At 40.2% G+C, this 26564-nt stretch overlaps 1 protein-coding gene across 1 annotated transcript; it reads left to right on the top strand.

Moving 5' to 3' along the window:
* Window positions 1-4103: 4103 nt before the first annotated feature.
* zdhhc2 (zDHHC palmitoyltransferase 2) lies at window positions 4104-25348 on the top strand. Its single transcript, XM_084718742.1, has 13 exons — window positions 4104-4510; window positions 10748-10774; window positions 12764-12858; window positions 13619-13739; window positions 13924-13993; window positions 14105-14137; window positions 15493-15613; window positions 15984-16116; window positions 17947-18073; window positions 22508-22600; window positions 22894-23009; window positions 23877-23957; window positions 25184-25348. The coding sequence occupies exons 1-12, from the start codon at window positions 4384-4386 to the stop codon at window positions 23915-23917; spliced, it is 1104 nt and encodes a 367-aa protein (XP_084574868.1). The 5' UTR covers window positions 4104-4383; the 3' UTR covers window positions 23918-23957; window positions 25184-25348.
* The last annotated feature ends 1216 nt before the right edge of the window (window positions 25349-26564 follow it).

The following is a 26564-nucleotide window of genomic DNA, read 5'->3' as shown; positions in this document are numbered from 1 at the left end:
GTTTTCACACGTGTCAGCTAATAAACTGTGAACTGCTCACACCGTCCTCTCCAGACAAACCCTCTTTTCTTTGTGACTACAGTGGACTGATGGCAGGAGCACAGAAGAATAAATTAGCTGTTTTATTCTCAACCTGAAGGCAAATCATTAACAGTATTAATCATCAGCAACCTGAGGCTGTGTGGGTGTACAAGAGTCTAATCAGGGACTTTTTATCTTTAAATGATTAATTCAGCAGGGTAATAATTTGCAGTCTCACACTCTAATCCTGCACTTCTTGAAGTAAGATGAAGCGGATCCTTCAAGGACCTTAAAAGATGCCTGAAATATAGAGAAAAGTTCACATTACAGCTGCATTAAACATCACTGACACAATTTTCTGCACTTAACCTTTGTGAAAAGAATTGATGGCTGCACTTGCTTGGCCATAATACTCATGCATTGCTAATGGTTTCCGGACATCACATCACTCACCCCTACTGTATGCTGTGTGAAAGCACCGGTAGTTTCTCTTCCTATTGTCCAGATCCATAGATTCTTCTGATTAGAGGTTTCACTTTCCTCTCAGTCAGAAAAATCCTCTGAAGGGGACTCTAAAGGGGGACTTCAGCAATTTAGCATCGAACTTCTATAAAGTTGTTGGACTTAGGAGACACATTAAAGAAATAATGGTCAATGTTGATGCAGCAGAGGCAGAAAAGTCCTGACATTTTTGTCGTCATTTTGAATGAAACTCAAAAGACACCGGATGCTACGACTAACTCTTCTTAATGCCCGCCCCTTTTTGTTCTGTGCTCCAATGACAGTTGAGCAAGCTTGGTGCATCAGGCAATTCTCCCTCTTTCCTGTTAACTTTACTTTGATATGCTATGTGCTTGCCCATAGGCGTACATAAACACTGCATTGGCTTTTGAATCATATGTCAACATGTCCGCCATGAGCTGCATATTTTCTGGATAAAAAACACTAAAATGTTCATATTTCTCAACAGATTTCAATGACTGACAGAGTGCCCCCGCCCCCCTGATAGCTTGTGATACTTCTAATTAAGACCCACGGCAAACATGAACTCAGTAAATAGTTTCGTCTATTAACACCTCTGGGTGCCCCAGTCGGTAAGATAAAAGTCTCCTCAAAGCCGTAGGAGACGCTACAGCTGTTTTCACAGGCTGAGTGGTACTCGTGTAAATCAATCCTCGTGTAAAGTCAGCGAAGGATCCCTCAGGGGAGCTCGGGGTCAGTTGTAACACTTTTAAAATGGTCCCAGATCTTTATAAAGGTCACTACAGTGCTCATGTTTTCTAAATTACAGCCAGCCACCACATTTCTCTGTGTAGATGTGAAAGAAAATCTGTGTTTAGTGAAATCTTTTTTTTTTTAATTAGAACTGGTGATTGAGGGGCAGTTGTATAATTTTTCTCAGCATTTTTTGAACAACATGGAAACAGGTTGAGTTTTGACATGTGACTGAGCCATCTGTCCTCACTGTGAGACTGAGATGCTTTATGATTGTGGTGCATATTGTTAGTTTGCTGCAGCATGCCACCCACCCACGAAATTGGCAACAGGTGGTCAAATCACAGCTTAAATCTTTCTCACATTCAAAGAGGATTTATTGAAAAAAAAACAAAAAACCTTTTTAATCAGAAAGCAGAAGTGTAATGTGATGGTAAAGAACAGTAAGCGAGCGCGGCTTGGCAGTGGCAGCTTGTACAATGTATTTTCCTGCAGGACTGCAAAATATTTTGCAGGTGTTGCTGGACGTGAAGCAGCGGAAGCAGGTGCATCTTGCAGACCTCCACCTACACTGCCAGATTCTGGAAGAAAAACACAATATGCTGGTAACAAACCCCTCTGATATAAGTAATCCAAATCATTTCAGCCTGGTAAACAGCCATCAGATCAATATTATTTGATACTGTAACACAGCATGATAGTAGAGGACAAAACGTGATTTTTGAGTACATGTGTGTCCCTATGCAGAGAGCACCTCAAACAAACTAATTTTAAGTCCAGGAAGTGCTCATACCCCAAATGTTTTTTTTATTTTGAAGCCTGTGTCAAGGAACTTTGGGATTTCCTTCTAAACACATTATACATGCTATAAATCAATAGCTGAAAATGTGAAAAGACTGTGAACTGTGTCATACTGAACTGTGGACTAAACTGTTTCTGTGTTCAAGACTTTCTGGCAGACCTGAAATCATGGCTCAATGTGCTGGAGCTATACATATCCTGACATTATATAAGATAGAGCGCATTAGCATTTAGCATAAGGCAGGATTTAGTCATTTTGGGGCCTAAGGCGAACACAGTCATGGGGCCCTCCACATCCCTCCTTCTCCCCCCTTTTTTTTCAATCCTTGAATAAATCATAAGTCATAAAAATAAACTTTTATTTATGGTGGATTGCAGAGAATGGATTGAGGATCTCAGGAAAGAAACTGCTCTGTAATTTGGTGGTGCAGCAGTGGATACTTCTGTATCTCTTGCTGGACAGGCTGTGGCTGGGATAAGTATTGCCTTTTAGTATCCTCCCATTTACTCCCTCCTTTTTCTAGTCTGTACAACACACTGAGCCATTCATTTTCATGAGTCAGCTGCTGTCCTGAATCATTATGGGAAAAGTGCATCATCAGAGATGCGCAGTAAGATCACTGAATGGTCCAAGTTGGTGGGGAGGCCCACACACACTCATGAATGAAGCATTCTGATGCCCTTTTCACTTATGGATTTTTACAGTAACATAATTAATAAGTGAAAAGTTAAAAAAGGCTATTGCTGACCTTTACCTAATGGTATGGTTATGGCTAGTGCAGCAGACAATTTGTTAATTTTTATCAGGAGGGATGGACCCAGTTTGTTTCTTTCAGTAAGACTAGAGAAAATACTCATGAATTACTGTATTTTTTCCATCCCTAATAGCTATATAGTTTAGAGAACATTACAGATCCAAGATGAAGCGGACAGAAGAGCGGCACTGAGTCAAAAATTCACAAATACAAATCTGTCTGTTGTGCCATGGATTTGTCAATGCACAGCATAGGTAGGATACTGATATTTCAGAGCCCTGGTTGGAGCCATAGAGTCTGTCACAAACCTCAGTTTGGCTGAAGATATTCAACTAAACAACTCCTCCGTCCCTGCACTCTCTCTCTGCTACTAAAGGTTGGAGAGAGGCACAGGTGTACTGCTGCCAGACAGAGCGCACCAGCATGACACTCACATAAATCTGTAAATTCTGAAAATAACGAATAGAATAGTGGTAGAATAGTGTTGTCAAAAGTGCTGATTGATTTTTCAATATGTATTGATTCAGAATATTTGAACTGATTTTAATACCACCACTTTTTTTTTGCCTGGTGACGAAATAGAATACCGTCAGTTCGCATGATCGACTTTTTTAGACTCCTAAAAAACCAAATATCACTAAAGTGTATGACCCTGATCAGACAGAGTGCAGTTTTTGCAGTGAGGTGTCTTTTTTTTTTTTTTTTTTTTACAGTTGTTTTCTTTAGGCACTTAGTCTAACATTTCATCATGTGGTCAGTTGTTGCTGATTAAAGCCTGTAAACTTGCCACAGTGGGAACAGTGGTAACATGAAGTGAAACTGGATGCAATTTAAGCGCATGTGTGCATCATAAGTGCACCCTGGCACCTAAATAGCACCACAGTTCTTGGGAGGCGAGGTAGCAGGTTAAAAAGAGGGGTGCATTTTGGTCATTTAGCTAAAAAATGGGGATGGCAACCCCACTCACCTCCCCTCAAATTGGGCGTAGGAGTGCTTTATGTCAATGATGGGTAAGACCCTTTCTCTCTCTCTCTCTCTCTCTCTCTCTCTCTCTCTCTCTCTCTCTCTGTGTGTGTGTGTGTGTGTGTGTGTGTGTGTGTGTGTGTGAGCAGACCCCCCCGTTTCAACACTCGCGAGCCTGAACTTATTGAGCCCATCTGCTCGCGGTAAAAAAATGTGCCAGGCTTGCAGCATCCCGCGGACGTCATGGCAACCTGTGGGGAGGCAGCAGGGGCGGTCCTGACGCTCCTGCGCGTAAAGTGTGTGTATGTGTGTGAGAGAGTGTGTGAGTGTGTGAGCTGTCTGATATTTTGTTGTAGTCTGTGCTAGTGGCGGAGCAGGACGATCAGAGGGGGAGCAGTGCAGCAGCAGTCAGCGGCGGCGGCGGCGGCAGCATCAGAGGCGGGCGGGAGGCTGGTGGTAGGATGTTGCGTCTGTGCTGCCGATTAGGCTGATCAGAGCCGGAGCAACGATGCAGTGACGGTCTACAGACACACACACACACACACACACACACACTCATACACACACATACACACACACACATAGAGGGAGACAAGACTGCGCACGGGAAATGATCCGCTCCTAGACTATGGCACCGTCGGGCTCGCGTAGTATCAAGAAGGGCTGTCAGAGAGTTTTGTACTGGATCCCGGTGCTCTTCATCGCCCTCATAGTGGCGTGGTCATACTACGCCTATGTTCTGCAGCTTTGCATAGGTAAGAAACAAGCTGTCTGGGTAGTATGAGGAGGTGTGTGTGTGTGTGTGTGTGTGTGTGTGTGAGGGGAAAATGCCTCTGACTGGTGTGTGTGTTTTTGGTGATGGGGTGGGGAGACATGTCTGTTTCAGCAGTTTGTGGTCCAGGCTGATTTTTTTTTTTTTTTTTTTTTTTTTTTTTATGTCTTGTTGTTTATGCAGTGTGTGTGTGCGTGTGTGTGTGTGTGTGGACAGTGTCAGTCACATGACAATAACAGTTCAAGCAGGCATTGTCAGCATTGTTACAAGGAAGGGGCAGTGGTGTCTTTGTGCATGAAAAACACACAAGTTCAGTATTTTTAAAATCATAAAAAGGACCAAATTAGAGGACAAGTTGCTGTGTCCGGCTGCATGAAACCCACTTAAGCTAAGGTTTCCCTTAAATTTTTATGTAAGGATGCCTTAGGAAAAATTAGTTGCACAAAATCACCCTAAGTATTGCCTTTAATCCCTCAAGTTTTGCTCTTTGCTTCCTAAATATTCCCTTATGTGTTGATAGAAGGTCCTTAGGCCTAGTGACCATTTCACTGAAGGGACACAACAGTTCCTTAAAAGTGAAATAATTTGTGGAACACCAGAGAATGGCTGAATTTATGGTGATTGAAGAGGAGGAGGAGATACCAAGACACATTTTTTCAGGACAGAGGAAACTCATTTATCATTTCCTTTTTATTTGTATTAGGGCAAGATAAATCAATGCCACACACCACAGCATTTATAGCCTAAGCTAATTTGCGGTGCTCATCCCTAGCTGGGCCTTTAAGATGCAGACGACTCAGCACCGATTTGGAAAACATGAGCAATGTGCTGCTTGGTAGAGCATCTGTAGATTTGATGTTGGCACTAGAAGCTTTGTAGCTAACTAGCCAAACATTAACATTAGCTTTTATTGAAACTCGACAGTTTTTGTTGCAGTCACAGTGTTACATTCCCCAGTGGTGGTCCAGGCAATGATGGTAGTAACCCGCTGGAGAAAAGGAAACAGATGCAATTGCACAAACAAAGACATTTTTATTAACAAATTAAAGTCAACAGTAAATGTTTACAAACAGCAAATGAACATTAACTTCAAATACTTATCACACAATACACAAAGGAAGATAGAAATGAACAAACTAATAAACAACCTTTTTCCAAAAGGCCACACTCAGTCTGTTTTTCTCATTTTTATGTTCTTATTCCGTATTTGGTTCGTTTCAGAGCAGATTTCAAACATTGATCTTGTCAGTTACTTCCTGCCACAGCTTCTGTTTGTACATATTTGTTATGGCTGGATTAAATTTACTTTCTATTATGTGCTTTTACTTTCCATATTCTTTGAGGAGAGCAACATCCTCATTTTCATTGTCCAGTTTTGCTTTCTGTTTCTTGTGCTTTTGTCTTTGTTGTCCATTTTGGTGAAGCTGACTAGCTATTAGCTAGCTAACACCAGGTTAACTAAGTGTGTTAAAAAAAGCTAGCTAACAACTGACATCAGTGCTGTCAAGGAACATTAAAGACTCTATGTCCAAGTACTTAGGCAAAGAGACAACATAAACGAACCCCTCAGATTATTTTGCTCAAGGGACAAACTCAAGTTCGAAACCTATGGTGGTTTGTGCAACCGGGCACTGCTTTTATTGTGAAAGAGCTTTTTCTGACATGATCACAGGATGTAAAGAATAGGATTAGGATTCATTATCTGACTCCGGCACTACCACTCTATCAGCACTATCTTAAAGACTTACTGTAATAGCTTCAGGCTCATGTAGTCGCCGGGCTTCATTATCTGAATTTATATCCTCCACCACCAACACCAACAGCATTATCTGCTGGCAAGAGGTCTGACTGTAATGGCTTTTGAGTCAGGCCTTCCTCCTTACCTCCTTCACGCTCCCTCCGGCTGCCGAGCGTTGGATGTTGGTTACAGACAGCGAGAGTCCTCGGTGAATGGTGAACATGGAGTTGACCTGGATAGTGAGTAATGGTTTCTAGGATGTCTCTGAGGAGTCTCAGCAGCCTACTCATGTGCCCCATTTGGCAGCTTGTCAGGCCACTAGGAAAGCAGATCTCTTCTGTCAAAAAGGGGAATGAAATGGAGACGGTTTAATGAGTCCAAACAGAGGAAAACACAGGGAGGGAGGGGTTGATATTCTGGCTGTTTGTTCCTGAATCTGATCGTCTCCAAATTTAGCCACGCATGCTATCCAGCTGAAAGTGTAGACCTTTAACTTTGTCTTCGCACCTGATGAGACAGTATGCTGCAGGAGTCACAGTGCCATGCCACTGGGTTCACCAACATGGATGGGGCCAGAAGGGTCACCATGGGTGGTGCATTCCTCTCCTGAAATCAGATTGCCCCCCTTGGTGCCCCCTCTACCAGAGTCAGAAGGTCATAGTTGGCTTCTTAATAACATGGATGGATTCCTGAAAAGACCTACTGGGTGCAGACCCGGGATCCCTGGACTAGAGCCTCTGTATGGAGTGACTGTTAACCTTTCTTGTTGTCTAGTGACAAAGAGATCTAAAATTATGACAGATGCAAAACAGCACAGAAACATAAAAGATAATCACAAAGAGACTCCAAACAACCACAAAGACACATAAAATGACCACAAGGAGTCACAAAACAAACCACAAAGATGTGAAACAACCATAAAAAGATGAAAGACTACACAGAGATGAAAGACAACCACAAAGAGAAACAAAATGACCACAGAGATGCAAAACAATTACAAAAAGATTTAAAAAAAATGCCCACAAAGATACGTGACACAGCAACAGACTTAAAGAACCACTCAGACATGCGGGAAAAAAAATAATAAGAAAAAAAACATGCACAAAATGCAACAACAACAAACAAATAAACGTCTGCATGTCTTTTTGTGTTGTCGGAGGGCTCATTTTCTCATAATCCATCCAGAAGTAGGCTGTTTGGACTTATGATAAGTATTATTTCCTATTAGAATATTTAAAGCTGTTTAATTAGCATTATTACACTGAATAAACAGTGTATTTATTAATAATGTACTGCTTATTATTGCCAAAAACTTAAATGTGAGTCTCAACTCATTTTTATATGTTCTATAAATGTGTCCCCCTTCTTTAAAACTGCCCGCCCCCCATTCAGAAGTTTCTAAAGTCGCCTCTGGTCTCCAGAGAGGCCTGCCAGCGTCTGTCCCAGGATGAACCTCTTCTAGAGTTACAGGACGCCATGTCTCTGCTGTCCGCTCCTGGGATATCGTCCTTCATTACTGCAGGTTGACAGAAAAGCAGAATGAGGCTGTTTGGTCAGGCCTTTTTTTTTGGTTTTTAATCATCTTGTTTTGCACTCTGTGGAACAAGAGCGAATTTGTGATGTGTTCAAGTCACATGGGACAGACAGGAGAAAACAGCAGCAGCAGGGCAGGACAGCGGTTGCTCAGGGCCAGCATGTGCTCTGTCGACGGACACACAGACAGTTGTGTGAATGTATCGTCAGCTGATACCTCTCGTTCGGCAGCTCAGTTAATCCCATTGTCTGGCTTACATAATTCACCCCAAGCAATCTGCAGTTGACCCACTTTCTTTTAAAGCACCGAACATCAGCCCTTGAACAGTTGGTCCTTTTTTTCCCCAAAATTGTTAGAAAAAAAACAACAGTGAAATCAGGTGATATAATGTGTTGTGGGAAATGGATCTTGCTGTAGCAAGAATGCAAAGAGGAAAAGAACCAGAGGGTACAGCAGTGACCATAGTGCTTTCACATTATGGTCACTATGGTACACTATGGTCATTATGGTAATAGACACACTGATATACATCCTTGCACATGCCCTTAATCGCACACACTCTCACACACTTTATGCTTCACTGTCAGAGTCTGAGGCTTTTATGCTGGCAAGGCGGCATGCACACCATTTTTGGCTGCATGCCTCGATTCAGCTCCTTGGCTTACCTTTCCTCAGTTCCTGCTGTGTGCATGTGTGTGTGTGTGTGTGTGTGTGTGTGTGTGTGTGTGTGTGAGTGTGTGTCTGTGGCTGCTTTACGGGCTAATTGCTGAAGATGGATGGTTCTGTATGCTCAGCTAATCATTGCTTAGATATTGGGACAAATATAAAACGGTGTCAGCTTATCTTCCAACAGGTCTCCACTTGTCTCTTTTCATGTTTGAGTGCAGGGGCCGGTTGCACAAACCATCTTTAATTAAGATTTTCCTTAAAGTCTCAATTAAAGTGTCCTGTTTTTAAACTCACATTTGTGTTACTTTATCAGGACGCACACAGGATATGCAAAGTGGCCATGATGTGTATCTCCAGCCTTAATGAGAAGGAAAGTTATGAAATTAGGCCTGCATGATGTTAGCTAGCTCACATTGAGCTGGTTAGCTAGTAGCTTGGCTATAACGTTACGTAAAGTAACCCTCGCTGTCTAGTTTTACTGTAAGTATAGTTTAATGCTTTAATGTGTAATGAAATAAACAATAAATAAATAACTTATAAGAAGAAGATGTCATCTTTATTATGAACAACTTCTGTGCAAAGATTTCTTTCACTGTTAACCATAGCTTATATGCTAACAGTTAGTCTAACCTTAATGGTTAGCTTCAAGTAAGATGTAAGTTAACTTCAAGTTGTTCGTGGCAGTTTTGTTGGATTTCTTCCTGCAATTAATGATCCTCCTTTTGGCCACAACAGAAAAAGTTTTAATTATTTTCTGGACCTCTAGGTTGGAGGTGATAACAGGTATCATTAGCACAAGTGCAAGTAAACAAGCGGTCTTCATGGAAACTGTAGAATTTTACTTAGATCTCTTTCAGTTGTCCAATAGCTTAAGGTTTAACTGGATTTTTGCTGATTGAAGCGGAGGAGTAGATACCAAGATGCATTTTTTGAAACAGGGAAAACATTAATGTCAGAATATGATCTGACGTTAGTGCTAGCAACTGTGTAGCTACCTAGCTAGCCAGCCAAACGTTGACATATCTATCCCATATATTAACGTTAGCTATACTGTTTCACTGAAACTCACCAGTCTTTGTTTAGTCTTTTTTGTTTTCTACTTTCTGTCACAACAACAACAACAACAACAACAACAATAATAATAATAATTTCATATTTCTTCATAACTTCAACTACAGCTTGTTTCACAGCAAAATTCTCACTTTGTTTTTTTTAGTTACTTCTTGACATATCTTCTGCTTGTGTTAAATTATTACTGCGGGGTTAAATTTGCCTTGGATTATGTGCTTGTGCTGTTTTATTTTTTAAGAGCAACGTTTTCATTTTCTGTCCAATTTTCCTTCAGTGTTCTTTTTGTTTTCTCTCTGTTCATTCTGGAGACGCCAGCTAAGAAATGCTAACTAGACGTATTAGCAAGATAGCAACTGTCAATAATGCTGTTTAGCAACATTAAAGAATGATGTGAGTGAAGCGTAAACATGGTTAACTGAAATGCATATGCACTGTTATGATAATAACTGTTGTAAAAGCCTTAGTCTAAGGACTTTGGCAAGGAGACAACCTGAGAAACCTCATGCATAAATCCCTCAGCATAGGAAAATATTTCACTTCAAGGACAAACCTAAGTTTGAAACTTAAAAGTGTTTTGTGCAAACAGCCTCAGAGCTTTAGGTGGTGTGTTTGTGAAAGTTTCTGGGTGCTCATCGACTGTGTGGGTGCTGATGCTGGTCTTCAATCAGCAGCAGCTTCACCCGGTCGCTTCTGTGGGAGTTGTTGCAGCTGTCAGCATTCAGACACACACACACACACACACACACACACACACACACACACACACACACACACACACACACACACACACACACACACACACAAACTGTTCAGGATGTGGCTGCTGTTTTCAATGCCTTTTGTCAATGCACAGTAATGCTTATCTATATGAGAGGAACAATGAGTCGAACTATTTGACTGGGAGTGTGCTGTATATTGATTTTGTAAATGGCGTGGTATTGGACACTGGGATTAAGGGCTTACAGAGTCAGCATTTTACAGTTTTGTTCATTTGAATTCAGATACTGACTGTCTGTCATGTAAAATACACATGTATGCTAAATGTGGACGATTTCCCTGCAGTGTGAGTGATTCAAAAGAAAAATCAAACTTTAATTTTCCTCATGCTGACATACAGATTATTGAATATCCTAAAATGCTCCACAGTATGTTTTACCGTCTTTGACTGAACACAGACCTGACTGTGTCTTTTCATTTTGATTTTTCAGAGTCCATCGAAGACACGGGGGAAAAGGGTAAGTGTTGCTGTTTAACATCAAGAGGAATCCTAAGTGTGTTCAGCTGCTGTGTATCTGTTAGATGTTGAGCCGAGCAGCCTTCAGTCTGTGCAGACGCAGCCCACATCAAAACACTATAATCAGCCTGTATCAGCTGGAAGACCGTCATAACTTTTTTTCTTGACCTTGATTATATGCTTAGACGCAGGCTTTTATTCACTGTGCATTTTGTCCCCACAGAGGAGCACTGAAAGACACCAAAACACAGGCTTCATTTCTGTGTTTCTCTGGATGGTAAATGTGCTTCTGTGGGCAGTAATGTCGGTCTTTCAGTCAACAAATATTGGATGGACTGACATGAAATTATTTACAGTCATTCGTGGTCTGCAGAGGACACATGTAGGAGGGGGACGTTCTGAGGACCTTGCGTAACATTCCCTAAAGGTGATGAATGTCCCAAACCTTCACAGAGCACAGGGGACGTTCCTAAAGCGTCCTCTGCTGCTGTTCAAAGATCCCTATGTGACTTTAGGAGGATATTCCACTTTGCTGGTTGTTTTTTTGGGCAATTTTTTTGGGAGATATTTTATTTTGCTAATGTAACGGTCTGCAGTGTGACAGGCAACGTCCAGCGGCGCGGTACGCATCCACTCAGCCAGAGCCGAGTGCTCTGAGCTGCGTGAGGAATGAGCCAGACTCTTTAAACACCTGGCACAGTGAATTAAGGATTTATTTCAAACCAGAGATGGTGATTGTTGGGGCAGTGGAAAGACTAACAGAGACAGTTTTTGTGAGTTTTACATGGTTTTCCGTCAAGTTTGAATGAAGTGTCTTTTTACGAGGCTTTAACGAGCCAATTAAGCTCATATTGGTTTGATAAAAGGGAAAAGCTTGAATTCAGAACAGGGGTGGGCAATTATTTTTCATGGGGGGCCACATGAGACATTGATCAGGCTGCCCTTTCTCAATTTGTGATGAATTGTTGGCTAATATTTTGTTTTTTCAACAATGTCCAAAACTTGATGTTTTTCAGTATTGGTTCTCAACCTCTGGGCCCTCTTTAGGGGGGCGCCAGAAATCACAGGGTGTCTCCAAGACTTAGTCTGATCTGAGGTCTTCAAAATCAGAATTGCACCTGTCAATTAAAATTACAGTTTCAGGGTTCTTACACCCTTTCCAAAGTCAAATTAAAGCACCTTTCAAGCATTTTCAAGCTTTTCCAGCATCTTACAGTTGTGGGAAATTATAAATATTTATCTACAAAATGATTTTTTCACCTCTTCATCATATTAAATCAGATGTTATTGTGCTATTATCAACCAAAATTATGTTTTGTGCTAGAAAGTTTAACATTTTAAAATGTGTCACTTGTCTGTAAGTAGACCTGGCTGCCTAATAGGGTTGTATATTTTTTGTATTTTCCTTATCCGATAGTTGAAAATGCAAACGATTGATTGATTAATCATTAATGTGTAATTCATGGCACAGTTCAAACAGAATCAAAAAATAATTTCTGCCTCACCTTAGCTAGGTCTCATGGGGCGTCTTCGCCTTTCTATACACAGGGAGACTAATTAGGGACAGGTGAGAAAAAAAAGTCATCAAAAAAGGTGGGAAAGGAAAAAGGTAGGAGGTAAAATCAACCAACACAAGTGAGAGAAGATGGACTCTTTCAAAATAAAAAGGAAATGACGAAACAGAAACCTAAAACCATGACACTGAGATTAATCTGTAAATGTATCTGCATAAATATTTGTCCCTCCACTAATTTAAAGACATTATTGGACTCTGAGTCATGAGCATCTCAGTGCTCTCACTTATTTTTCAGACCCATGATTTCACACATTCCTCTACATTTTGACTATTTTTCATTTGCCAGTGAAAACAAAAAGGAACTGACTCACACCACCATTATGAATGTTCACTGAAGCAGCAAACTGTGAGTAAATGGTTAAAAACACGCCACCGATGAAAGATGACGACTTGTTTATGTGTTTCTGATTTCAGTTATATACCTGCTGGTGTACCATGTCGTCTTCATCATGTTCGTGTGGGCGTACTGGCAAACCATCTTCACCAAGCCCATGAACCCCCTGAAGGAGGTGAGTGTGTCTGACTGCGACGACGCGGCGTTACTGTCGGCGCTGCTGGGATGATGAGGCATGGTGGGAAGTGCAGATGTAGGTTACAGCCTCCCCGTGTGATTGAACGCTGCATTTAGACTAATAATACTTTCCAGTGGAAGTGCCTGGAGCTGCGCTGTAATGGCTCTGATCCTGACCACAGCACTTCAGCTCTGCAGGCTGAACACACACACACACACACACACACACACACACACACACACACACACATGCATACATCTTAGAGAGGACACTCAGAGAAAAGCCACCTTTGCATTTCGAGTTGAACTGATGCATATGCAGGCAGGAATCATTCATGTGAACGCTTTTCTTTATGAGGTGTGATCGCTGGATCGCTTGAGGTTTTCAGATTGTAATAAAAGTCAAATTTCACGTGTGCTGCGTTGTTTGTTATCATCTGAGTTATTTGTTTCCAGTGTTCAATCATAAACCGCCTGAGTGGCTGAAAGTAATATCGCAGCTCTGTGCTACTTTGCTCCCATTTGCCTGCTGGGGCAGAAAGAAGCAAAACAAATGGAAGAAACAGATACACCCTTCACTGCCTACTGAGCTGCAGCTTCACACTAACAGACATCACTAACACAGCCTGCAGCTCATCTGACAGATCATTTAAATCTGTAAGGGTATGATTCATTAGACGTAAACAGCACCGCTCACAGATCGAGCTTATTGATAAAGCACAGGCGTTGTTTGTCTTTCCCTCTGTGCTCTGCCCCAGTTTCACCTGTCCTACTCTGACAAGGAGCTGCTGGAGCGTGAAGATCGTGGAGAGTCTCAGCAGGAGATCCTGAGGAGGATAGCCAAGGATCTGCCCATCTACACCCGCACCAACTCCGGAGGTACAGTACAGTACACACCGCCGCGCCGCTGATGCGGAACAAGTGGAGCAGTCTAGACTGACGTGCAGCTCTCAGAGCTCATTTCACCCCCGTCACCTTGTTAGTCTGTGGTCAAGTGTGAGGAGAGGCTGCTGCTGCTGCTGCTGCTGACGGCTGTGTGATTGAATTGCCTGTGTCTCCTCAGCAATCCGTTTCTGTGACCGCTGCCAGCTGCTGAAGCCTGATCGATGTCACCATTGTTCAGTCTGTGATAAGTATGGCTCTCTGCTCTGCACCTATAGAGAAAAGACCACACCATATATATTGCATTCTGGCAGACAGAGTAAGATTCAATTACACTGACGTGTGACCCTGCTGTGTTACAGATGCATCCTGAAGATGGATCACCACTGCCCGTGGTATGTACTGACACTCACATGGTGTTCTTAGAATATCCTTGTGATTATATCATTTCCTTTTCATTAAAGGCCCCCCAGCATTTTTTCTTTAGCACCACTCTGCCTGGTTACGTTCAAGTCAACAGGGCCTGTAAACACACATCACATGAAAGAGCTTGTTTACTGGACAGGATTTGACACTGTAACCTCTCATCCTGCCAGATGACAGATTTTGGCAGCAGAGGGAGACAAAACAAATTTGATTCCACTCAGTGTAATTTTTGCTAAACATGATTGGTTTGTCTGCTCTCTCTCCAACTGCAATGTACCGTGTCTGGGTGTTCAGACCGTGCAGAAATTCATCAAAAAAGCTCAATACAAAAGCCATAATGGAGTGCCTTTCTAATGGAGTTTTCTGCAATGCTCTCCAATAGGTCTGCACAATTAATCAGCATGTTATTGAAATATTACAGAGTGCAATATCCAAATCATGAAAGCTGCATTTTTTTTTTGATAAAGGAAAAATGTGTAATAAAACAGCATTATAATGAAGTCCTGTAGTGTTGCAGAGACGCCTGGACTGCAAATCTTGTTCTCCAGTTGTAAGAAAACATGATAAAATCTATGCAATAATAAAAATTGTGATGCCATTCACGCTAATTCTGAATCATATTGCAATATCAGTTAAAATAATCTCAATAGATATATATGTTTTACCATATCGTACTTCAAAAATGCCTGGTGTGAACAGGTCCATAGGTGCCTTAGACAAGATGAAATACTGGTCCCTGATTGGCTGTAAATACCAGGTCCTCTCATTCACATGAACAAACCTGCTGATTGAAGGTTTTCTTGTAAAGTTCTGCCAACCAGTTGTGTTGCATTTACCTGTTTTTCAGTCAAAAATAGGCAGGAAAATTAAAAAACAGTTGTGTACACTTTGACGTTGCTGTTCTGCAGAAACCTTGTAACTCCATTTTGTCATTTTTAGTTGTTTTATCATAAAAAATGCTATTGCTCACACTTTACATCTATTTAACCAATGAAAAGTAATAAAACAAACTTATGACTAACTCCAACATGCCTCCTGCAATCATTTTAAAAGTACAGGATCTTTTTTTTCATTTTCTGATAATGAACAGTTTTGGACATACAAGTATTCCCCCTGACAATACTGATAACATAATTGCTGCAGTCACATGTTCATGTAACGACTCATCCATCAGCCCGTGCCCAAGATTTCCTGTTCTTCTGCTCAGATGTTTAAAAATAATTTCTCCCAGTCCCATATTTCTGCTTTTAGAACAGATTTGAACGTGTACTAATGATAATGATTTTCCCACACTGTGACCTGCAGCCTTTCATTCTCGTTGCAGGGTGAACAACTGTGTGGGATTCTCCAACTACAAGTTTTTCATGCTGTTCTTGCTATATTCGCTACTCTACTGCCTTTTTATAACTGCGACAGATCTTCAATACTTCATTAAATTTTGGACGGTAAGTATTGCTCAACCACCACAACATTAACCACTGATTATTTTATGTATTTTTCCTTATATCTTCTTTGGAAACTGTTGTTTTAGCATAAAATATCTCTAATCAAACCTGAATTGACATCTGAAAAAGTGCATTCTCTGTTAAATATGTGACATTTGATCTTTTTTACAAGGCTGGAGGTAGAGCACATTTCCGTCTGAGAGAATACCTGGTATGAGCCAAACAAATAGTTAACAGCACAGCAGTAGAAACAGTTGAATCAGCTCCCCTAGAACACTTGAGTAGAAATCCGTCAGGTCCCCCTCAGAGTGTCGTAGTGTTCTCTCTGCGTCCGTCCAGTTGTGTTGATTGTTCGTTGTTTTCCCATCAGAACGGACTCCCTGACACTCAGGCCAAGTTCCACATCCTGTTCCTCTTCTTCTCGGCCTCCATGTTTTCAGTCAGCCTGGCTTCGCTCTTCATCTACCACTGCTGGCTCGTCTGCAAGAACAGATCCACTTTGGGTAGGTGGCGTAGGGGAGACCGGGGATGGTAGGAACACATTTCGTTTGAGCGTCATTAACTGAGTGGCTAGATTCCCCAACTTTGATACGTGGTACCCATATTATTCTACTACAGATAAAACTGCACGTCTACTACATAGTCACAAATTATGCAAGTTAATGTTAAATGCAAAGAGTTCCACTGTTACAACCTACCCCACCACTGGGGTGAGTTTTAAAACTAGATGTAACAATGAGCTAATTTTGAAAGAGCTTCATTAACTTCTTTTTGCCTTGAGTTTGCGAATTTTTTCTTGCACACAATGCAGAAATTCTAATCATTTAAATGAACTGATACAACTGTCCCCACCCTAAGCAGCCATTACATAACTAACTGTGTTAGCAGGTGGGCTTGAAGGTAGCATAAATGCAAAGCATCAAATTAAAGTGGAGAAACTGCTTCTGCTATGTAGGTCAAAACCTTGTGTCGAGGACATGGGTCTTCAACAGAGAGTCTCTGACCCTCAAAATAACTGCAGCAGGTTCACCAAATTATACAAGTTTTGAAAGTTTCTTTTTTCATAAATTATGCCTTAAAATACACATTAACATGAATCCAGCATATTTTTTTTAGCAAAGATAAATTGGCTTATTTAATTAAAACAACAACAGAAGACATTTAATTAACACAACATTGCCAAAAGGCTGCCATTGAATCCTCGTGCAATAATGCGAGCGAGCTAACCCGCTAAATCACGCGGTACCTACCCATAAGCTACACATTATTGAAACATATTGGCCAGTTGGCTGCATTATTATCCCAAGTGTGCAGAGCAAGAGACTCTGACATCCCGTCCAGCTCAGAAACTACCAGCTAAATTGCAGAGGGTGCTGACTCAGCAGCTACGGGTGATAGCAAATAAGGCAGTATTCAAAGCAATATGTGTAGTCTGGGATCCCTGCTCAGTCTCTCTATCAGCTGGGGGCTCTATGATCTGAAAAACATTGAAGACCCTCTGATCTAGGGTTCAGTGAAGGCCAGGCAAAAGATAGCCTTGTTAAAAAAACTTACTTTCTTTCCTGAAAAGCAGTTTTTGAATCAGTCACAGTGTGCTCAGGGCACAGAGCACAAAAAGGAAAGCACTGCAGCACGTTTCTAACTGGTCAAAGTGTTACAACTAACCCAGTTTCACAACACTCCCCGGTCTCCCTTACTTCATGCACGCATGTACGTGTGTATTTGCTCTGTTTGTTGATGCAGTAATTATTGGACAGCAGCACACTCATATTTGTGCACGGTGAGTATCTGCTCTCGGTCTGCGTTCGGTTTGCACACTGTCATCTTTGCACTAATGATGAAGGATGTTTCATTGCATTTTTCCCACCGTCAGTCACCGTCCTCATCAGCGCTGCGATTTGATGAGCCTCTCCGGGCCGTTATCAGACGGAGCAGTTTCTCATTATGTGTGCACAGTGGCACACTTTGTCTGCGTGTTGAGGAGAGTGGATTATCCAGAGGAGTATGTTACAGTGTAATGCAAAGACACAAGGCTCAGAGCCGTAAGCAGCTTAGTAACAGACACTGTGAGGAAGAGGAGTCACACATGGTGGAACAGTCTGAGATCTGCTTTTCCTCCACAACAAAGACACTTTCATTCACAGTTGTTCCATTCATGCGGCCATTCAGCAGCAGTGTGTCGATCTGTTGTCTGAATGAGCTCCTGTTAAACGTCTGAATAACAGATTATATAAAGACTGAAAGGGAGCGCTGCTGTATTTATTCATCTTCATGTCACGCTGACTCTTCTTCACCCTACATCTGTGTGTGTGTGTGTGTGTTCTTCTTCTCAGAGGCTGTGCGTGCTCCAGTGTTTCGCCACGGCACAGACAAGAACGGTTTCAGTCTGGGCTTCAGTAAGAACTTCCGCCAGGTCTTTGGTGACGAAGTGAAATACTGGCCTATTCCTATTTTCTCCAGGTAAGGTCGTATCAGCTTTTATCAAAGACAGTTCAAAAGAAAATCATCAAAAATATCTAACAAATAAAATGAGGCTAAATAAGGGTCATTAATTAATAGTATTCAGGCAGTAATAAGCTTTAAATAATAGCTAGTTGTGTCCAGTAACTATTAACCAATGGTGTTCATGTTACAAAGGTATTAATTCAAACATTATTTTATTACATTAGTAGAGGAGTGTACTCTACAGAGTGCAGATCTGGATGTAACCCCTTTGTAATCACTAACAGTTTGATAAATAACTATAATTTAATTACAATTTATTTCTCTGTAACTGTAACAGATTACAAACACATCAATTCTGGTGTCAGTGTTGACATTTCTTAATAAATATATAAAGATTTCATGGGTTGAAAATGGCTCAAAACGCCACCCACTGTTTTAAATCATCCTGAAACTTGCAGAGCGATCGCTGAGATTGAGTTAGAGCCAACCAGGGCCAGCCCCCGCTCCTGAGAGGGAGTCTGTGAAACAACGCTCATTTTCAAGGAAATGCTGATTGAGACTCGTCATTCTTAGGAGTTTATTTTATTTTTTTGCAAACCCTCTACTCAGTATTTTTCAGTCTGGGTGCTTTTGATGACTGTAGAAACACCAACAGACTGGATTTGTTCCCGTGATGATGATGATGATAAACAGCAGGGCTGTGGATACGTACTGACACTCCCCTGCAGACACAGCAGAGAGCCTCTCCTCTCTAGCATCAGCTCTGCCAGCTACAACACTGAGACTTCTTCCAAAAAGGGTCACAGATGTGGATCCTCTGTCTCCAGTCCAACAGCCTCCGACTACATGCTGTTACTGTAACACTGAGCGAAGCTACCTGCATCATCCTGCATGTTATTAATTGCAGAAGTTGTTCCAGGAATCAAAGCCATTTATTATAATCATTATTATACAACAATCAGAGCTGTAACACTTCCTTTAAGTCACATTATAAAACAAACATTACATTATATTGGAACTGTTTCGCCTTAAATGCATCATGACTTTTGGTGTCTACCTCTGAGGTTACTTCTGGGTTTCATAAAAATTGTGAATCATTGCCAAAATGAGAGGTCCACGAACATAAAGTCATAAATGTGTACAAATAATACTGGGCTGATGGGTCCAGTAGGATGTAAGTTGCTGTGCACAGTGGCTGCAGCCCTGTAAGTCATGGAGATAATGTTGTTAGCATTTTATGAGAGTTTACATGTTAAGTATTATTAGTATATGGTTGATATATATCTTAATTAACATACAAGTTCACAGCTGAGATGTTTCATTAAGTGAAAACTGTTTATTTAAGGGTAATGACTGTTCTCTTACTTGTTCATCCTTCACTGTATGACTTATCTTTGGTTAAGATCAGAGGACACACTTGATCGTCTTCATGTAGATGTTTCTAACTTATAGCCTAACCTATAGATTATTGTATAAGTATTAATTAACCCTAATACTTTAACGTGAACACCATTAGTTAATGATCACAGGACACATTAGTTAACTTATGCTTATTAAGTGTCACCTCAAATAGAAACATCATAAGACTGAAGGAGGGCAAACTAAAGAAACGAAGCCAATAGAGTGAGTTTGCGTGTTAAGGAATGATTTATAACGTCTCCCGGCAGGTAGTTTGACAGTTTAGGAGCTCTGTTGACCTGCAATTTTGAGTCTAGACTGAAGGACAATCAGGTCAAAGACTCCAGGCTCCAAAACTCTGTTGTGTGGCGAGGACTAAAAATAAGATCAGTAACAGCCAATACAACTTAAAGCCTGTTAAGAAGCGAAGATTTGGGTTATACAGTGTGTTAGACTGACGGTACAGGGTGAAACCTGGTGTGTGTGTGTGTATGTGTGTGACAGGATGTTAGCGGCGTCCTTTCATCTTTCTACTGTCAGCGCTCACAAAGAAATAAAATGACCCAAAAATATAGAAAACTGATGAAATGGTGACTATTGTTCACTGATCTATTGTGCCTGAGATCATTATGACGACATTTACAGTTTTTAGGTTGTACTTATTGTAATAGACCTAAATCTATTAGGTCTGGAACACTGAATAACCAGGGGTTAAAGTAACTAATTACAAATTTACTGTAATTAAGTAGTTTTTTTGGGTGCTTGTATTTTTATGAGTATATTTTCAAGTCTGTACTTTTATTTGTACTTAAGTAGTCATCACACCATGTAATCTACTCAGTTACTTTTAAAAATGTAGTTGAGTACTGAGTACAATTTGAATTAATATCCAAACCTTTCATCTGCATTTTAGCAGCCAATCAGGTGATCCGATCACAAACAGACCAAAGAAAAAAGACATATGAACAAAAAAGAAAACAAAATTCTGCAGTAACACACATTTGTTAGTTAAGATATTCATGATTAATCATTAATCATTTAATTTAGCCAATTAGAGCTGTATTCATAGATATTTAATCAATAGTCCTGGCAGTAATTTGCTCCTCATTTGACATTATTTTGTCTGGCAGAGCCATTTGTTGAATAAGGAAACTTAAACTTAGACTTATGACAAAAAATATATAGTATAAATTAGTAATGATAATTAATTGTTAGTATTTTCAACTACTGGTTGAAGAAAATGCACAAAATCTGCAACCCTAATTTGGAGAGGTGACACTAACAGTATGGTTTAAAGTAACTAATACTCTGATTAGTTTTGTACTCTTACTTAAGTATATTTCTAACACCAGTACTTTAGTAATCTAACAGTACTTGTACTTGAGTACAGATTGTCAGTACTCTGTCCACCACTGAGTGTTTTTTCAGGGCCCAATACAGATGATTAGTGATTTAAAAAGAAACAGAACAATAACATATTTTGAAATGTATGTTTAATTTAAATAGGACTTTCTAACATTCAGCCAATCAGTTAGTGTTGTGGGCGGGACTCAGATTGAAATCACAGAGAGGACTGCATCAGGGTCAAAGAAGAGAAATTTTAAAAATCTATTTATCTTATTGGTAATCAGATAAACCAAAAAACAAACAAAAAAACAATTAGGATAATCAGAAAAATGCAGAACCTTTCACTCATATAAGGACAATGAGTTTTCTTATTGGTAAATAAATAAGCGTCAGCGTCAATGTGCGCAGCAGCGGCACAGATTTTCGTCACAAAAGGTTTCTGTAGTTCAGATAATCTCAGTCAGGATGTCAGAGAAGTCTTGAATGAATGAATGAGGCGGGGGATTAGTGAGCTCTGTCACTTAGTTTGAAGCAAAAATGGTTCAAAAGAGGGAAAAGTCCCAAGCGACACAATACAGAGAGTTATCTTCAGTAAACAACGACGTCACCGCTCTGGATTCATGCAGCTTTGCAAAATGACTGAATCAGGCTGACAGAACAAAGAATATTATGAGTCTACAGCTTTTTGTTAATTACACTCAAATTATGAAAACAAAAAGTGCCAATCATTTCATTTCTGAGTGTATAAACAAAAGACTGTAATTATGAGGAACACATTTTAGAATGAGTTGCTGTTGGATCCGTTATTTGCAAGAACTGGTGACAACGATCGACATTTCTGTAAACTGAACAACTGTATTACTCCGACACACTGAACGTTTATTTTCCTCTTTTTTTTTCGTTTAAATAGCTTATTGCATCTTTGAATATATTTAGAGGTTTTGGTGCTACAGCCTCCCCACCATGAACGCTAGTTTATGGTCTGGCACGGAGAGTAACAGATTATATGTAACAGGATTACATAATCTGAATACAAAAAAGGTAACTGTATTCCTTTACAGATACAAAAAACACAGTTACCAATTCATTAACATGACCTCTAGTGAAAAAAGAATAATTACTTTATTGCTTACTTTAAATCAGTTCATCAATCAATAAATTGTGCTCGGCAAAGGAAGGAACAGCTGGACAAACTAGTATACCTAACCACAAACATAAAAAAAACTTGGAGCTGCAGTGATTAATATATTATTAATTGACTACTTGATAATCGAATCATTGTTTTGAGTCATTTTTTGAGAAAAAATGTTGAAATTCTCAGATTTCAGCTTTTGAAATTTGAATGTTTCTGGTGTCTTTACTCCTCTCCGACAGTAAACTGAATATTTTTGAGTTGTGGACAGAACAAGACATTTGAGGACGTCACTGACCACCATTTCTTTTACTATTTTCTGACACTTTATGGACCAAACAGCTAATTGATTAATGAAAGAAACGGTCAAAAGATTAATCGAAATCATTACATTGGGCCTATTTTTCAAGTGACATGATTTTGATAGGATTCATTAATTTGATTAATCATTTTAAGTATTTTTTTTAATAAAAAATAAAAATAAAACTTACCTACACTGAACAGATTTATTACCGATCGTTTGTTCAGACATTTAGCTGTTCTTTCTCCTGTGTTTTCTGCTGGTTTTCCAGTTTAGGGGACGGTTGTTCGTTCCCCACATGCCTGGTGAATTTGGACCCCGAGCAGCCCTCATCCCCCACCGGCTCCACTCCCTCCAGCAAGGGGTGAGTAAATGACGAACACACACATCTGTAAAAAAAAAAGTCAAAGTACAGCTTAGATACAGAAGAGTCTGCACAACTGAAAGTCAGCCCCCGGTGCTTTAATAACCCTGTTAGATTTAATGATGCGGGAAAACCAACTTGCAGTTTTAAATGAATCATTCAGATCACAGGATTAAAGGATTTAGGACTATTTTATTTAAAGAAGCATGTGTGAGCCCAGAAATGCTCCTCAGAGGGACCATGGTTCCTGGCTCCATCCCTGCTCATCATGTGCATTTGTGTGTTTATTCCAGCGCAGCAGAGGGCCGCCAGTTCCCCTCCAAGCCGCTGAGGGAGTCTCAGAGTCGGCTGCTCACCAGCACCCCCTCCTGGTCAGAGAGTGACAGTGCAGCAGAAAAAGACAAGAAGGGTCAGATAATGTTATATACTCCTTATAATGAGTTTCATTACATGTTTTAACAAGTTAAAACAGATTTTTAATTACTTAATTCAGTGGTTCACAAACTTTTTTCTTAAGGGAACCCTGTTCTGTCATCAGGTAAACTGACAACACCTGATAATAAGTGACATATTCTGTATTATATTCAATGCATAACAATTACTGTACAGAAAAACTGATAAACTGTGCAATTAACCCAAGTAATAAAGGCAATAACTGCAGGAAGTGATTTGGATGAATTTTAAGCAGATTATTTCCTGTAATTATTGCATAAAATATTTTCCATAACATTTTATACAATTCTTTAGCAGGTTTTTTTTTTTTTTTTGATAAATTAAGTGTTTTCCTCTCCCTGTTTCTTGGCCATTGTTCTGTTAACTCTGCAGGATGAGGCTGTTTAACAGAGTGAGGACTTTTTGAGATTTCTGTGAGATTTTTTAAAGTCAGGCTTTGCAGGATTTTCCCCAAAACACAACGCATAGATTCATACAAGAATACCCCCGTTCAATCGTTACCAACCCACCATTAGTGTGTGGTGGTGCATTCACTAACCCCAGAATACTATGTGACATTCTGTGAATGAGACTACAGTATCTTCATGGTGCATTTACAAACAGCACCAGACAAATCTTACTTATAACACTTAACTTTAAAATAATTGCATTTAGTTTTCTCCACAGATAATTAAATGCAGAGATTTTTTTTAAGTTGTCTTTCACTCCTTAAAATCTAGATCCCCTGTGAGGCTTTGGTGACCCCTAGTGGGGGCTGGGACCCCCAGGTTGGGAACCAGTGGTTTAAACGATGGAGTTTATTTCCTCTTCTGTTTGTGTTCAGGTGCCAGCAATCCTGGGATGACCATAGAAAATGAGGCGTAGCCAGAGTCAGAGGTGGAGATCACAACTTCAACCCAGAGAAGTAAGTTTACAGTCACCGTTACGGAAAATGTCATCAGATTGCAGTTACTTTTAGTAAACATGAGGATTATAAACAGGTTTACAATTTTTAAAATACATTTTAAAATAAAGAACAATTTAGTGCCATCATTATCATGGCCTCTAGTGAAAAAATACTGTCACTGGTGGGAAATTTCACCTTTTTTTTGGTCTCTTCAGTTTCAGCCGTCATCATCCAAGAACTCAGCATCTAATTAAAATAAAACTTTGCATTTGTGAATAACAAAGGAGGGAATATCTGTACAATTTATACACCTAACTATGAATATAAAACATGTAAGGCTTAACAATTTGAACATATTTGTTATTGAGGTAATCCAAAAGTAACATTTCGTTGGACCGCCTTTAGCTTTGATTACGGCATGCATTCACCCTGGCATCATTTCGATAAGCTTACGCAATGCCACATTTATTTTTGACCAGAGTTACACTGATTTTTCGCCAAGATCTTGTATTGAAACACAGCCGTGAGTTCTACTGTTGATTTTTTACAATTTGATTTCACCGAATGTTTAAATGATCTCTGATCACGATCATTCAAGATCACAAACAGACCTTGAAGATGACGGTTCATCACTATTCTTACAGGTTTTGATAATGTGTTGGACAGTTCTTCACCAAGTTTTAGTAGTTTCATCAATCTCCTTAGTTGTTTTCGTTGCTTGATGCAGGACAATAATTTGACCCTTCTTAAACAGAGTAAAATCTTTTCCATGACGACGGGATGTGTCCTCTGACATGATTGTTTAAGAAATGAGAAGTTACTCACTGCATCAGAGTTAAAATAACTTGTTGTCAGCTGAAACATATTAATCACCCTCTTAATCAATCCTGCAGTAGCCAGACAGTGTATATTTTATTTTATAAAAGGCTGCTACTGACTGCTGCATTGTTTTTGTTTTGCAGTTGTGCACACATAATTCAAACATTCATTGCAAAAGGCAATTCGTGCCAATTTGGCTGACTACTCCTATCCAGTTTTACTAAAGAAGGAAAAGAAAAGATGAATTTTCTACAGAAAAATGTTGTGTGCAAGAGTTATTATTTCCTAAAGGTTTTGTTTTTTAATGTCACAATCAATATAGTATCGTGGCCTTTTTATCCTGGTATTATTGTACCTTATTTGCATCGTCTCATCCCTACCATTCACCCGTCAAAGACATAATCAGTATGTGTTTCATTCAACAGGTCTATGCTGCCCCCTCCTCGGTGTTTGTGCCTATCAGAACGTGACGTGGTGGTGACATCATCAGTACTTGTTGTTTTCCATACCGCACCCTGCTTCTTCTTCTTCTTCTTCTGACAGGTTTACACGACCGATAACGAACCAGAGAGAAAGACGAACGATCTTCATCAGTGTTACGTTCATGAGCAACAATCTCTGCTGCTATCTGAGAGAATCCGGGCTTCAGAACAAAGTGGACTGAAATGAATATTGCATTCCAATTATCACAGTTTCTTTTGTTTGTATATGAAAAAGCACAGCAGCAATGGAAGAGATGTTTTTTGCACTTTGTACACTAGGAGAGCTGCTTTTGTATGTTACAGTAGAGTTGATTTTTTTTGTTATTTTCATAGCTTAGCACATGACGTAAACGCTGTTATAAGTTTGCCAAATGTTTGCACATGAAGTATAGATTAGTAGTGGTGTTAATGTGATGTAACTGATATTCCTTTAGCCATTTTGTTTTTCAGTGAAGGTTTTTTTTTGGAGGGGGGTGGACGGGCAGGTTTTCCACCCGCCGTGTTGAGTGTCGTGGAAGTTCAAATGATGCATGCTCTCATCTCAGGATGTCAACACAAACGCATCTTGTCGTAGTGAAATGTACCACAAGATGTTCCCCTGTTTGCTTGGAAACAGACAACAACAACAAAAAAAAAAAAATAACCTGTGTATTAATTAGTAATCTGAATAAGGGCTCTTCTGACTCATTAAAAAGCATGAGTGAGGACGCTGCTGTCACACTGAAACACCCGAGAGCAGCGCGCGTCCTTCGCTCTGCCAAACATCTAAGCTGCCGTCTGCAGTGTAGCCTACAGTCCACGTCAAACTGCCGGCCAAGAGCTTCCCGAGCGTCTCCGGAGGCCTCTGTGCGATGCTGCAGATCTGTTCCACCACCGAAACGCAGATACTGTCGAGTGTTTTTCTAACTCACAACACAGTGTTGTGGATGTACCGCAGAGCAAAAAAACAAAAAAACAAAACAAAAACAAAATAAGCAGCTCCAGCCGCTTTGTACAGTATATTTTCACCTTCTGAGGATTCTGTCTGTTCTCGTCTCTGGCTGGAAACTATTGAAGGGACAGTTCACTCCCAAATCAAAAATACGTATTTTTCCTCTTATCTGTAGCGCTGTTTATCCATCTCGATTGTTTTAGCGTGAACTGCAGAGTTGTGGAGATTTTGGCTGTGAAGATGTCTGCCTTCTCTCGGATATAATGGAACTAGATCATGGAGGAACTACTTTCTTTCTACCAAACTGAACCCGCCAGCTGAATCACCTTGCAGAAGAAAGTGTGCATCTGCTCACGGAAGAGAGGCTCGTGATGCCACAGAACGTAAACATTA

This window comes from Lutjanus erythropterus, chromosome 5 (genome assembly GCF_056507025.1).
Source record: "Lutjanus erythropterus isolate fLutEry1 chromosome 5, fLutEry1.hap2, whole genome shotgun sequence".
NCBI lineage: Eukaryota > Metazoa > Chordata > Actinopteri > Lutjaniformes > Lutjanidae > Lutjanus > Lutjanus erythropterus.
The sequence above is the reverse complement of the archived record's forward strand: the minus strand, read 5'-3'. Positions and strand labels throughout refer to the sequence as shown.

Excerpts from the sequence above, each read along its gene's own strand:
- zdhhc2 (XM_084718742.1), top strand. The coding sequence starts at position 4,384 with ATGGCACCGTCGGGCTCGCGTAGTATCAAGAAGGGCTGTCAGAGAGTT. Across the intron at positions 13,740-13,923 it reads CACCCGCACCAACTCCGGAG|CAATCCGTTTCTGTGACCGC; the intron begins GTACAGTACAGT and ends GTGTCTCCTCAG. Across the intron at positions 18,074-22,507 it reads CCTATTCCTATTTTCTCCAG|TTTAGGGGACGGTTGTTCGT; the intron begins GTAAGGTCGTAT and ends CTGGTTTTCCAG.